This window comes from Sus scrofa, chromosome 13, assembly GCF_000003025.6.
Source record: "Sus scrofa isolate TJ Tabasco breed Duroc chromosome 13, Sscrofa11.1, whole genome shotgun sequence".
NCBI lineage: Eukaryota > Metazoa > Chordata > Mammalia > Artiodactyla > Suidae > Sus > Sus scrofa.
This window is the reverse complement of record NC_010455.5, coordinates 131,432,525-131,445,492: the sequence shown is the minus strand read 5'-3', so window position 1 is coordinate 131,445,492 and position 12,968 is coordinate 131,432,525. Positions and strand designations below refer to the sequence as shown.

The 12,968-nt window shown below is 39.0% G+C and overlaps 1 protein-coding gene across 5 annotated transcripts in view; it reads left to right on the top strand.

Moving 5' to 3' along the window:
* The window catches only part of ATP13A3 (ATPase 13A3), an 84,331-nt gene that overhangs the window by 30,631 nt on the left and 40,732 nt on the right, over positions 1-12,968 (top strand). For all 5 annotated transcript variants that reach the window (XM_021070069.1, XM_003483301.4, XM_021070071.1 and 2 more), the window contains 6 exons: positions 2,244-2,375; positions 4,154-4,333; positions 4,488-4,645; positions 5,405-5,593; positions 6,646-6,707; positions 11,022-11,172. In XM_021070069.1, the coding sequence (XP_020925728.1) occupies positions 2,244-2,375; positions 4,154-4,333; positions 4,488-4,645; positions 5,405-5,593; positions 6,646-6,707; positions 11,022-11,172 (872 nt within the window). The remainder of the gene's footprint in view (positions 1-2,243; positions 2,376-4,153; positions 4,334-4,487; positions 4,646-5,404; positions 5,594-6,645; positions 6,708-11,021; positions 11,173-12,968) is intronic.

Genomic DNA, 12,968 nt, shown 5'->3' with positions numbered 1-12,968 from the left:
TGTTTCTTATCAAATACATTCATTTATGTGGATCTGTATTTATCTATAACGTGACAGATACTATACTAGGCTCTTGGGATGCAGGAGTTAACCAAGATGGGCAGTCCTTGCCATCACTGAACTCCAATCTAGTTGGAAAGAGGTGATAAAAGAGAAATAATTAAGTGTGATAAATACTATGATAGCAAGAGGTCAGGGAACTTAGATTTTAGAGAAAATTCATTTACTGTAGGTGTTAGAGATGGCGTCTTTGTACAAGAAGTTTATTTTATTTTTTTATTTTTTTGCTTTTTCGGGCCACACCTGTGGCATATGGAGGTTCCAGGCTAGGGGTCGAATCGGAACTACAGCTGCCAGCCTATGGCACAGCTACACCATCTCAAGATCCGAGCCTCATCTTCGACCTACACCACAGCTCACAGTAACGCTTGAGTGAGGCCAGGGATTGAACCTGCAACCTCATGGTTCCTAGTTGGATTCGTTTCCGCTATGCCACAACGGGAACGCCCTGTACAAGAAGTTTTGAGTGGTTGAATTAGCCAGATAAAAGGCAGGTGAGGAGGTGTGAAGCGGGGGTGAGAGATGGAGAGAAGAAGGTTTTAAGTGCCCAAAGGCCCAGATATTAGAGTTTGGTCATTGTAGTAACTGAAAGAAATTCAGTGTGGCAGATGCAGCAGCTAGAAGGTAGGCAGCCTTTAATGGTCTATTAAGGAATTTGGACTCTCCCACAAAGGCAGTGGAAAGCCATTGAAGAGTTTGAAGCAGGAGAGTGATATGATCATATTTGCCTATTTGAAAAAAATGATTCTGGTTGCTGTGTTTGAACTGATGTAGAAGGGAGTAATGTTGAAGGCATGACATGGATCAGGGGGAGGGTCGTGGAGCTGGAGAGTAGTGAGATGGATTTACAAGACACTTAAATTCAGGCGTGGGTCAAGATTTGATGACTCACTGGGTGCAAAGTGATAGAATGCTCAGGTTGTGGGGATGGATGTTGATGTCAATTAATTAAATAGGGAGCACTGCAGGATTTTAGGGAAGAATAATGTTTTGGACCTGTTAGTTTGGAGAAATAGTAAAGAGGTAAGGTAATAAAGGGGAGGCAGCCCAGCAGCATGGGCCTTGGAGACAGTAGCCACTCTGATTTAGGTCAAAGCAAGTCAGTCAGTCTTCACTCTCTTGGCTCAGTATATACTACATCCAAGGGTAAACCCAGTTTGGTCCATCAGGTTGCTTCCTTTCTTGTGCTTTTTGGTCACTTGCTAGGCGGGGGCAGAATGAGAGAGACAAAGACTAATATAAGGCCACCTTTTACTTGGGAAGATCTTTAAAGAAGTGTTTAACTAACTTTAATATAATATGTAAATTTCTAAGGAAATAATGAACTAGCAGTACAAAGTTTAATTTATAAATTTTAAAAAATTTAAAATATTCTGGGATTATTTTAGGAGTATTGAGAAGACAATGAGACATTGTGATTATAAATGGTAGCAATGAGAAAAAAGAATACTATTAAGAAAGTGATGGCATTCCCATTGTGGTTCAGTGGTTAACGAATCCAGCTAGGAACCATGAGGTTGCAGGTTCAGTCCCTGGCCTCGCTCAGTGGGTTAAGGATCCCACGTTGCCGTGAGCTGTGGTGTAGGTTGCAGACGAGGCTCGGATCCCACGTTGTTGTGGCTGTGGTGTGGCCAGCAGCAACAGCTCCAATTCGACCCCTAGCCTGGGAACCTCCATATGCCCCAGGAGCAGCCCTAGAAAAGGCAAAAAGACCAAAAAAAAAAAAAAAAAGAAAAAATGCTAATATTTCAATGTTTTTATCTGTTTCCAAGGGATTATGGAAATCTGAGTTTTTTTAACCTGTTGCAGGAGGTCTCCTGTATGGACTCACTGTTTACTCATAGGGCTGATAGCTAAGATTGACCATCCACCGTTGTAATGAATGTTGAAGGCCACCCACCTGTTAGGTTGGGGGGGACTTGGCATCAACTGTGAGCAGTTGATTTCCTATTCAGGAACAAACTGGCTGAAACATTTAAATACCATGCTTTGTTAGCTCAAGGAATAATAATCTATTTATCAAAATGCGTCATCTATTAGGATTTTCCTCTTTAACTCCATTATATTTTTAACATCTTATGGAGATCAGGTGACCTTTGGATAGGTTTTTTTGTTTGCTATATTTTTATTCCAAGTTAAAGGATATATTTCTCAGGCTTTTCTTTTTCTTTCTTTAAATCCAGAAATAGAAGAGATCTTTTCTACAGACCTTGTGCCAGGAGACGTCATGGTCATTCCATTAAATGGGATAGTCATGCCTTGTGATGCAGTGCTTATTAGTGGGACTTGCATTGTAAATGAAAGCATGTTAACAGGTAAACTAACTTAAATGAATAAGAACCAGATAGGTTGTTGATAATGACATTAGGATTAAATAGTTACTGATTAAGCTGTGTCCAGATTAACTATGTCGTTTGTATTCTTTACTCATGAATGTGATAGATATTGAAGTCTTTTTTTGTTTTGTTTTGTTCTGAGGGAACCAAATTCTGCATTATACCCAACTATGATACTGAAGCACATTGCTAGTGTTCACTACATCTCTTGGCCTGCTTCTGTCCACTCTTTTTTTTCCTCTTCTCTTTAGGGCCTCACTTGTGGCATATGAAAGTTCCTGGGCTAGGGTTCGAATCGGGCTTCACCACAGCCATGGCAACACCAGGTCCAGGCTGCATCTGTGACCTGCGCTCCAGCTTATATCAACATCGGATCCTTAACCCACAGAGTGAGGCCAGAGATCAAACCCGCATCCTCACAGACACTGTGTTGGGTTCTTAACCCACTGAGCCACAGTGGGAACGCCTGTCCATTCTTTTGACATGAGGAAATGCTTTATGTAAGGGAAGAGGGAAGAATTCCTTTGCCCACAGGGAATTCAGCATATTTACCTCTCACTTTGATGGACAGAAAGTGGGAATAAAGATTTATTTTTTGTTTTTTGTCTTTTGTTTTTTGGAGGGGCTGCACTCGCAGCATATGGAGATTCCCAGGCTAGGAGTCGAATTGGAGCTATAGCTGCTGGCCTACACCACAGCCACAGCAACTCAGGGGCCAAGCCACATCTGCAACCTACACCACAGCTCATAGCAATGCTGGATCCTTAACCCACTGAGCGAGGCCAGGGATCAAACCCGTAACCTCATGGTTCCTAGTCATGTTCGTTAACCACTGAGCCATGACCAGAACTCTGATATTTTTCTTAGATTGGGGAGGAATAGACTTTAAAATAACTTCCCTTTGGAAATTCACAATCTGGAGGTAGAGCTTTATATCTTTTTATCATAGACTTTTTTTTTTTTTTAATTGTAGTCAGTCTGGCAAGAAAGTGATTCCTATCTAATACTCTCTCTCTCTCTCTCTCTCTCTCTCTTTTTTTTTTTTTTTTGTCACTGCCCTATGGCATGCAGAAATTCCCAGGCCAGGGACTGAACTTGAGCCACAGCAGCAACCCAAGACATTGCAGTGACAATGCCGGATCCACAAGGGAACTCCGGTTTGTTTGTTTTTTGTTTGCTTTTTAAAAATATGTTTTTGAACTATTGAGAGTCTGTTTTAAAATATACCCGTACACATACACATCCCCACACACCCACCACCTTTGATGCAAGAAGTGATAACATTTTGATGTTAAAAGGAATTTGGCTGTTTGTTACTGTTGGGGAAAATGACCTTACTGCTTTTCCTTGTTTAGATGCCTGTTCTCTTCCTGCTCGTTGGTGGGGTTAGGAGTAGGTCTTCAGCTGTCTTGTGTACTTGGGGTTGCTGAGTGCTTCCCCGCTTAGTTCTTAGGGGTACCAGAATAGGTACTATGATGATGGCAGCAGCTCTCATCTTATTTGAAACTTTATGCTGTTATTTCCAAATGACTACCTTTGAGTCACTCACTTTCATCAATTATTGTGGAAGACAAGATGTGGTATTTCTGGGTAAGGAAATTGGTAGACAAAAAGTTAGTTGATTAAACTACATTATTCACATGTGAGAACTCTTAATAACTTGTCAGCAGTAGAACATTTAGGATATTTGACAACTCAAGATTCGTGTATTTGATACTGATTTCTGTGCTTTAATTTATGATTTTTTTTTCCCAAAGGAGAAAGTGTTCCAGTGACAAAGACTAATTTGCCAAATCCTTCAGTGGGCATAAAAGGAATGGGAGGTGAATTATATAGTCCAGAAACACATAAACGACACACTTTGTTTTGTGGGACAACTGTTATTCAAACTCGTTTCTATACTGGAGAACTCGTCAAAGCTGTAGTAGTTAGAACAGGTAAAAAACATTTAATCTTTTCTTGCATAGTTTAGCGTATATGACGCCTGTTGAATGTTTCAAAAGAGATTCTCTTTTGGGAGATGATTCTCATTTTCTTACAAAAATATTGTTTAGTCATTTTCTTCTTAACCTTTTTTTTTTTCCCCCAAAGGATTCAGTACTTCCAAAGGACAGCTTGTCCGCTCCATATTGTATCCCAAACCAACTGATTTTAAACTCTACAGAGATGCCTACTTATTTCTACTGTGTCTTGTGGCAGTGGCTGGCATTGGCTTCATCTACACTATTGTCAATAGCATTTTAAGTCAAGTACGTATGTGGAACCCTTAATAGTTTGATTCTTAATTATCACGTGTGGCTACTGAGGATTTGAAATGTGGCAAGACTTAGAATTTTAATTTAATTTATATTTAACTTAAAAAAAAAGCCATATGAGACTTGTAGCTTTTATATCAGAAAGTACATTTAGAGAACATTACCATCATAGCAGAAGGTTAATTGGCTCCAGTTTAGATGGTCTTTTACTTGCTTTCTTGCAGCTTAAAAAAAGGGAGGGGAGATCACTTACTCATCAGACAGAGGCTTTATTTTTTCTTTTTTCCACCTCTGGTATATACAGCATTGAAATTATTTGTGATTACTGAATTGAAGATATTTCTAAGGGACCTTGTCAAATTTCTTTTTTCTATCCCTTGTAGAGATTAGCATATACTAAGAGTCAATAATACTAATAAGAGTCTGACAAATGTTGAGCTTTGAAGTGTGGTGTATGAAGTATATGGGGCTATTGAAGTAAGAATTTTCTTTAAAAATAGCGCTTATTCCACAATCCACTGACAGTTCACTGAGTTTTTTACTTTGCAGAATCTCTAAAGGGAAAAAAATTATAAGTGGTTATAAGATGTGTGCTTATTAACCACATACACACACACACACACACACACACACACACTTATTATATATAAAATTGAAAATGGTTTATAGATTTTTCAGTAAAGAAATACCCATGTTAGATTAGTAAATATTTAATATTGGGGGTCTGACATTTTTTTTTTTTGTCAACTGTAGGAACAGGTTGGGGTGATCATTATCGAGTCCCTTGATATCATCACAATTACTGTGCCACCTGCACTTCCTGCTGCAATGACTGCTGGCATTGTGTATGCCCAGAGAAGACTGAAGGCAGTTGGTATTTTCTGTATCAGTCCCCAAAGGATAAACATCTGTGGACAGCTGAATCTTGTTTGCTTTGACAAGGTTGGTTCAGTTTTATCATTCTCAAAGGGCATGGTGTAGCTTTAAAGTATTTAGATTAATGGTTTCTGTATTCTTTATCAACTACTTTGCACACATCTTTTTTTTTTTTTTTTTTTTTTTTTTTTTTTTTTGCTTTTTAGGGCCATACCTGCAGTATATGGAGGTTCCCAGGCTAGGGGTCTAATAGGAGCTGCAGCTGCCGGTCTACACCACAGCCACAGCAACATCAGATCTGAGCTGCGTCTGCGACCTACACCACAGGTCACAGCAACGCCGAATTCTTAACCCACTGAACGAGGCTAGGGATGGAACATGCAACCTCATGGTTCCTAGTCAGATTTGTTTCTGATGTGCCACGACGGGAACTCCTGCACACATCTGTAAATGTTCCTCCAATTTTCCTCTTTTAAACCTATTTGGCACTTGCATCATTTTTATATATTTTTTCTCGTTCTTTTTTTTTTTTTTTTTTTTTGTCTTTTGTCTTTTCTAGGGCCGCATCCGCAGCATATGGAGGGTCCCAGGATAGGGGTCAAAATCAGAGCTATAGCCACAGGCCTGCACCACAGCCACAGCAACACCAGATCCAAGCTGAATCTGTGACCTACACTACAGCTCACAGTAACACTGGATCCTTAAACCACTGAACGAGGCCAGGGATTGAACCTGCGTCCTCATGGATACTACTCAGATTTGTTTCTGCTGAGCCACGACAGGAAGTTCATTTTTTTTCTATTTTTAATATCTTAGATGTTGCTTATTTGCCCAGTTCTGCAGTCAACTGACCATTTATATCCACAATTATGCCTTGTGTAGTAGTAGTAAAAATACATGTAGAGGAACCATACTGTGAGGAGTGTTCTGCACCCTTTTCCTTACTTTTTTGTCCTGGAAGTTATTCTCTATCAGTACACTGAGATCTTACTCATCCCTTTACCCCCTTTTACAACTGTACAGCACTCCACTGTATAGACGTAGCATAGCTTTTTATGATTTTTGGTTTTGGAAGCATTAGCCATGCTTTGTAAATATGTGCCTTTTTTTTCTTATAGACTGGAACTCTTACTGAAGATGGTTTAGATCTTTGGGGGATTCAACGAGTGGAAAATACACGGTAATTATTAGCTAGACTTGATCATTTATTAATTTTTTAACATTAAAAAATTTTTTTTTTTTTTGTCTTTTTAAGGCTGCACCCGCAACATATGGAGGTTCCCAGGCTAGGGGTCCAATCGGAGCTGTTGCTGCCAGCCTACGCCAGAGCCACAGCAACACGCAGGACCCTAGCCACGTCTGCAACCTACGACACTGCTCACAGCGATGCAGGATCCTTAACCCACTGAGCGAAGCCAAGGATCAAACCCACAACCTCATGGTTCCTAGTCGGCTGCGTTTCCACTGTGCCATGACGGGAACTCCTCTTAGTTAACTTTTTAATAAATATTTTATTTCTTCATTTATTTTTTGCTTTTTAGGGCCACATTGCAGCATATGGAAGTTCCCAGGCTAGGGTCAAATTGGAGCTGCAGCTGCTGGCCTATGCCACAACCACAGCAATGCCAGATCCAAGTTGCCCCTTCAACCTACACCACAGTTGGCATGGCCATGTGGGATCCTTAACCCAGTGAGTAAGGCCAGGGATTGAACCTGCATCACTGGTTTTGTTACCAGTGAGCCACAGTGTGAACTCCTCTAATAAATATTTCATTATGTGAAACATTCAAACATGCAGAAATTAATATAACAAACAGCTGCGTACCCATCCCTGAGATTAAGCAATTGACATTTTGCCTTATTTACTTTAGATATCTTATAAAAGAATTAAAACATGATAGATATTGCTAGTCTTAACCTATCTCAATAATATCATTCTGAAGCTGTGTTACTATCTTTGCATGTTTTTATATTTTTTACTTCATTTATATCCACCTATAAACAGAATCCATCTATAAATAAATATACACAACTGATATATACTATATGTGTTTCTGCTGCCTTTTTGCCTCTTAACATGTTTTCAAGATTTATCCATGTTGATATGTATAGATCCAATTCAGTAGTGTCAACTATTGTATGCCATTATGTGGTTAAATCATATTTGTTCTTCAGCTAAGGGACAGTACGTTTTTTCTTCTTTTTTTCACAAAGAGTGCTACAGTTACATTGCTGAGGTGCACGGGTTCTGTGAGCATGTGGTTGAGTTTTGGTAAACTAGCTTCTTCAAAGTGTCAGTGCTGGCCCTACAGCACTTGCTTGGCCACTGCTCTGGTAGGCACTGCCTACTGGGTCTAGGTGATGATGCTGACTTCTTGCTCTCTTCCTTAGTAGCTAAGACATTCTCTGGCTGCACATCCTTTCCAAACTTGGTATTGTCAGACTTCCAGTTTTCACAAATGGATAGATCTGAAATGGTACCTCACTGTGGTTTCCTCCCAGTTTCTTTATTACTTATAAAGCTGAGTGTATTTTCACATTTTTAGAAGGAGGGCCATGTAGCATTCTCCTGTGTTTGGTCAGTTGACATCCTCATTTTTTTTATTGTGTTGTTAGTTCTCATCTTATTTGTTAGAAGTCCTTTGTGTTTTCTAGATTGTAATCTTTGTCAGTAGTAGTATGTATTGCAAAAATATTTCACCAGTCTCTGTCTCATCTATTTACTTTGTTTTTGTTGTCTTTTGATGCTGAGAAATTTTAATGCTGTGGCTGTGTTAATGTCATTTTTTGAGAAAAAAGTCTGGAATTTTGGCTTATATAGTTTGAGAGGCTGTTGTTTGGTGCATGTACTGTTAGAGTTGTCACATCTTGATAAATAGTATGTCACATTGTGACCTTATTTATCCCTAATCATACATCTTGCCTTAAATTATGTTTCACTTAATATTTATATAGTTATACATCAGTTTGCTCTTGCCTAATATGTGCCTCATATCTTTTTTCCATCTTTTTACTCTTCACTCTTTTATGCTGTTGTATTCACATTTATTGCGATTTCAGATATATTTGGAAATTATTTCCACCATCCTTCACCCCGATCTCCATACACATTTTCTCATATTTCTCTCATTTTCTCAAATTTCTACATTCTAATATTTTACTACTTGGCCTTAAATTATCCATGTTCACATTTGGAGTCTAATGGTTTTCTTTATTGGTTTAGAACTCCTCCCAAAACCCATGGACTTTGGACTACTTTTACTTTCCCCTCCCTTCCTATTTATTATGTGAAACATTCAAACATGCAGAAATTAATATAACAAACAGCTGCGTACCCATCCCTGAGATTAAACAATTGACATTTTGCCTTATTTACTTTAGATATCTTATAAAAGAATTAAAACATGACAGATATTGCTAGTCTTAACCTATCTCAATAATATCATTCTGAAGTTGTGTTACTATCTTTATGTGTATTTGTTGCATAACATGATTATGATTTTGGTTTTATATAGTCTACTTGGTAAGATTTACCTAAGTTTATGAATATCTTTGCTGATCATTGCTTCTTGTGTTCCATCCCTCTGGATTAAATTGCCTTCTTCTATAACTACATTCATTAGTATTCTTTGTTTCATTATCCCCTTTGAATCACGGTGTAACTGTATAGATTCCTAGGTTGACAGCTGTGTTCTCTTAGCACAGTGAAGATGTTACTCCATTTCTCCTGACTCCTTTTGTTTTTTGCTGTTAAGAAGTCCTAATCTTCTTTGGTAATTTCTCTTCTCCTTCATTATTTAAAAAAATACTAATTGGAGTTCTCTTGTGGTGCAGTGGGTGTTATTGCAGCAGCTTGGGTCACTGCTGTGGCCCAGGTTTGATCCCTGGCCCAGGTGCTGTGGGTGTGGCCAAACAAAAGCAAAAACAACTTCTTTGTATGTGCTTGATTTCTGCAATTTCACCATGATCTTTTTGTTTATTTGTGCAGGGCACATTTTGCTTCGTGCTACTAAGGATTCATGCTTTTCATAAATTCTGGAAAATTTTTAGCTTCTTTCTGTTCCATTATGGCTTTTTCCCAATTCTTTGTTTTCTCTCCATCTGGGAATCCTAACCATCCTGGACAAGAAATTTCGTTTAGTTCTTTCCAAATCTGCCTCTCCCCCTGTCCCCGCCATGGTGTCTTGTTCTTTTTCTAAGTCTGTAATTTAAAAATGCCATCTTTGCATTCTTTCAGATTGTCATTCTATTATCTCAGTTTTATGGGATTCTAATTCTGTCTTTGTTGTGTCTGTTGACTCATGAGAATTGTTTCCTGGTTTGTAGTTAAATGATGGACTCATCCTTAGCAGGATTGTTCTGTGAAACTATTTGCGGCTCTGTTGTGGGAGCTCCTCTCTAGAGTGTTGACTTTACTTGGCCAAAAGTTTTGACTTTACTCTCAGTGGTGCCAGACAAGCTTTAATGTTACTTTCATAACTTGGGATTTCTGGACTAGGCAGTAGTATGTATTCAAGCTCAAACCCCATCCTGAGTAGTGTAATGGTTTAGAGTTTAGGCCCTAAAATTAGACCTGTGTTTAAATCCTTGTTCTACCACTTAAATGCTGTGTAACCTGGACAAGTCACTTAACCACTCTGCTTCAGTTTCCTCATCTACGAAATGGGATAATAAAACATCTTCCTGTGATATAGGGATGAAATGAATCAAATGAAGCTCTTAGAATAGTGCCTAATGCATACTAAATATAAGCTGTTCACTATTGAACTTTGGGGGGAAGAAAAGGAGATCAACTTATTCTTAGTTATGCCTTTGGGTCTGTGGGTTAAGTCTTTTCTAAGGGTGTAGTTCTTCAAGAGCACTGACCGTCTTGAATGAAAAGATTCTCTCAGTTCCAACTCCCCACTTTGTATGTGGCCAGGACTTTGTTTCTTCTTCCTGTGTGGTTGTTAAAACCCAGGTCCTTAAGGGTACCGAGATGGCTCCCTTCCCTCCTTCCTTCTCCCCCAGGTGGTCACAGCATCTGCTTAAGGTCACATCCATCTAGTTTCCCTTTTCCTCTGTTTCTGGCACTAGATATTTTCCCTTTCTTTCCTGTGAGCCCAGGTTTGTATTTGAAAGGTAATGTATTAAACACATTCATTTGATGTTTTTCCAGAGAGTTTTTATGTGTTCTAATCTGCCATATGTCCATAGGCAGGAGTTTTAATTATTGTTTAGTGTGTAGTATTTTCTGTACTGTATTGTCTGGTTGTTTAGAATCTTAAGATAATACTGTATTTTAGTCACATGTAATTTTCGTGGAAGAAAATGTTTTTGAATGTTAAAATCTATAGTGAAAATGAATTCGTGCATATATATATATATATACATACACACTATATATATATTTTTTAGTTTTACTTTTTAAAATAATAAAACCTGAAGAGTCCTGTTATGATATTATCTTCAGTCTTGGAATTTATGAATCTAATTCAGTACATTTTCTCTGTAGTTTTCTTTTGCCAGAAGAAAAGGTTTGCAATGAGATGTTGGTAAAGTCTCAGTTTGTTGCTTGTATGGCTACTTGTCATTCACTTACAAAAATTGAAGGAGTGCTCTCTGGTGATCCACTTGATTTGAAAATGTTTGAAGCCATTGGATGGGTAAGTTCAGTATTTTGAGCTATAAGTAATTTTAGGAAAATAATGAAAATTAACTTGCAGAAGCATTGTTTCTTCAAGTGGTTTTGGTGGTAGTCTTTCTTGTACCATGAAAAGAACTGTGTGATTTCTAAAGATACATTATAACTGTACAAAAAGTCTGTTTTGTTAGTTAGATCGACTTCATTCAAATGCCCTTTACTAGAGGATGACCTGCTCAGGCCCCTGCTTTGTGTTTACCGGAGAAGCAGACATCATTGTCTTGGTGCAGTAGGCCTGAGTCAGTAAGATGATCTCAGTGGCACAAGTCATTGGCCGTAGGTAAAAAGTAAGAAATAGTTATGTGCCTTCAGGGTTTTTTGTCCCTGTCTTTTGCTTCCTGTGTCCTCTCTCTCTGTCTCTTACACACACACACACACACACACACACACACACACACACACACACACACACACACACGGGTTTCTGTTAACAACATTGATAATTTAAATTTCTGAGAGCTTGCTTATGTTCTGGTTGTTGTCATTTTACAGCATCCAGCATCTATTTCTTTTATAGGTGTGATAACAGTTTGTCTTTAAAATTCTCTTCTTGCTTCTGAATTACGTATCTTCTCTGGGTCAGGTGTTTTGTGTTTTGTTTTAAAGAACGAAGGTCTGATTTGATAAATCTGGGTAGGTGCAGCAAGGTTTTTATCCTTGCCCATATGTATGTTGGTCTGTTTTCCTGAGAAGTATCTTCCCTGAGTGGGAGGGCTGACTAGGGGAGCCTGTTGTGTGTGGAGGGAGGGGCCCCAGCAGCAGGCATTCTTCAGTTTCAGGGGAGCAGAAGGAGTCTTTAGGTTGCTTTCCCGCCTGTTCTCACAGTGCTTGCAATAGCAGGACTGTTCTATGGAGTGCGGCCCCTCGTATTAGCAGCCCTCCCTCCTCTCAGGTAGGTAGTCTGTATCTCTAGAGCATTACTCCTGTGTTTCTGTTTTGTCTTTTTGCTTTGCTCAGCTATTCTGGCTGATAAGAAATGTTCCCACCTCTCCTGTATGTCCTTTTGTGTTTATTCTGGGATACTGTTTCCTTCATGGCTAAGTCCATCAATATGTTTGCCTTTGTCTCCTCTCTCTGCTTTGCTTTCTGTTTACTTTTACAGGGTTATTTCTTTTTCCTGTTTTGTTAATATTTTGAAAGGGAGGGAGATAAGTGAAGAAGTACTTTGTCATCTTCTGAAAGCCTGCACTAAAGACTCATCAAATTTAATTCCCCAGAGGAAGCCCACTTAATTTATAAAGAGTAAAAGTAAAGCTGATTCATCTCTGATATTCTCTAAAGCTTTTCTCCAACTGAATTGATCAGAGATTCTAGATTTATTGATCTATATGTGGATTTTTTAAAAAGTAGGTAATTAAGTTTGTATAATTGCATGCTTTTTTTCTTTTCTTTCTTTTTTTTTTTTTTTTTTTTGTCTTTTTGCCATTTCTTGGGCCGCTCTTGCGGCATATGGGAGGTTCCCAGTCTAGGGGTCTAATTGGAGCTGTAGCCGCCAGCCTACGCCAGAGCCACAGCAACGCGGGATCCGAGCCGCGTCTGCGACCTACACCACAGCTCACGGCAACGCCGGATTGTTAACCCACTGAGCAAGGCCAGGGATAGAACCCGCAACCTCATGGTTCCTAGTCGGATTCGTTAACCACTGTGCCACGACGGGAACTCCCATAGCATGCTTTTTTTGACTGAGATACCTGCTATGATGCTTGATCTTACCACAGAGTATCCATGAAATGTTTTCACATAACTGAGCACTAATGT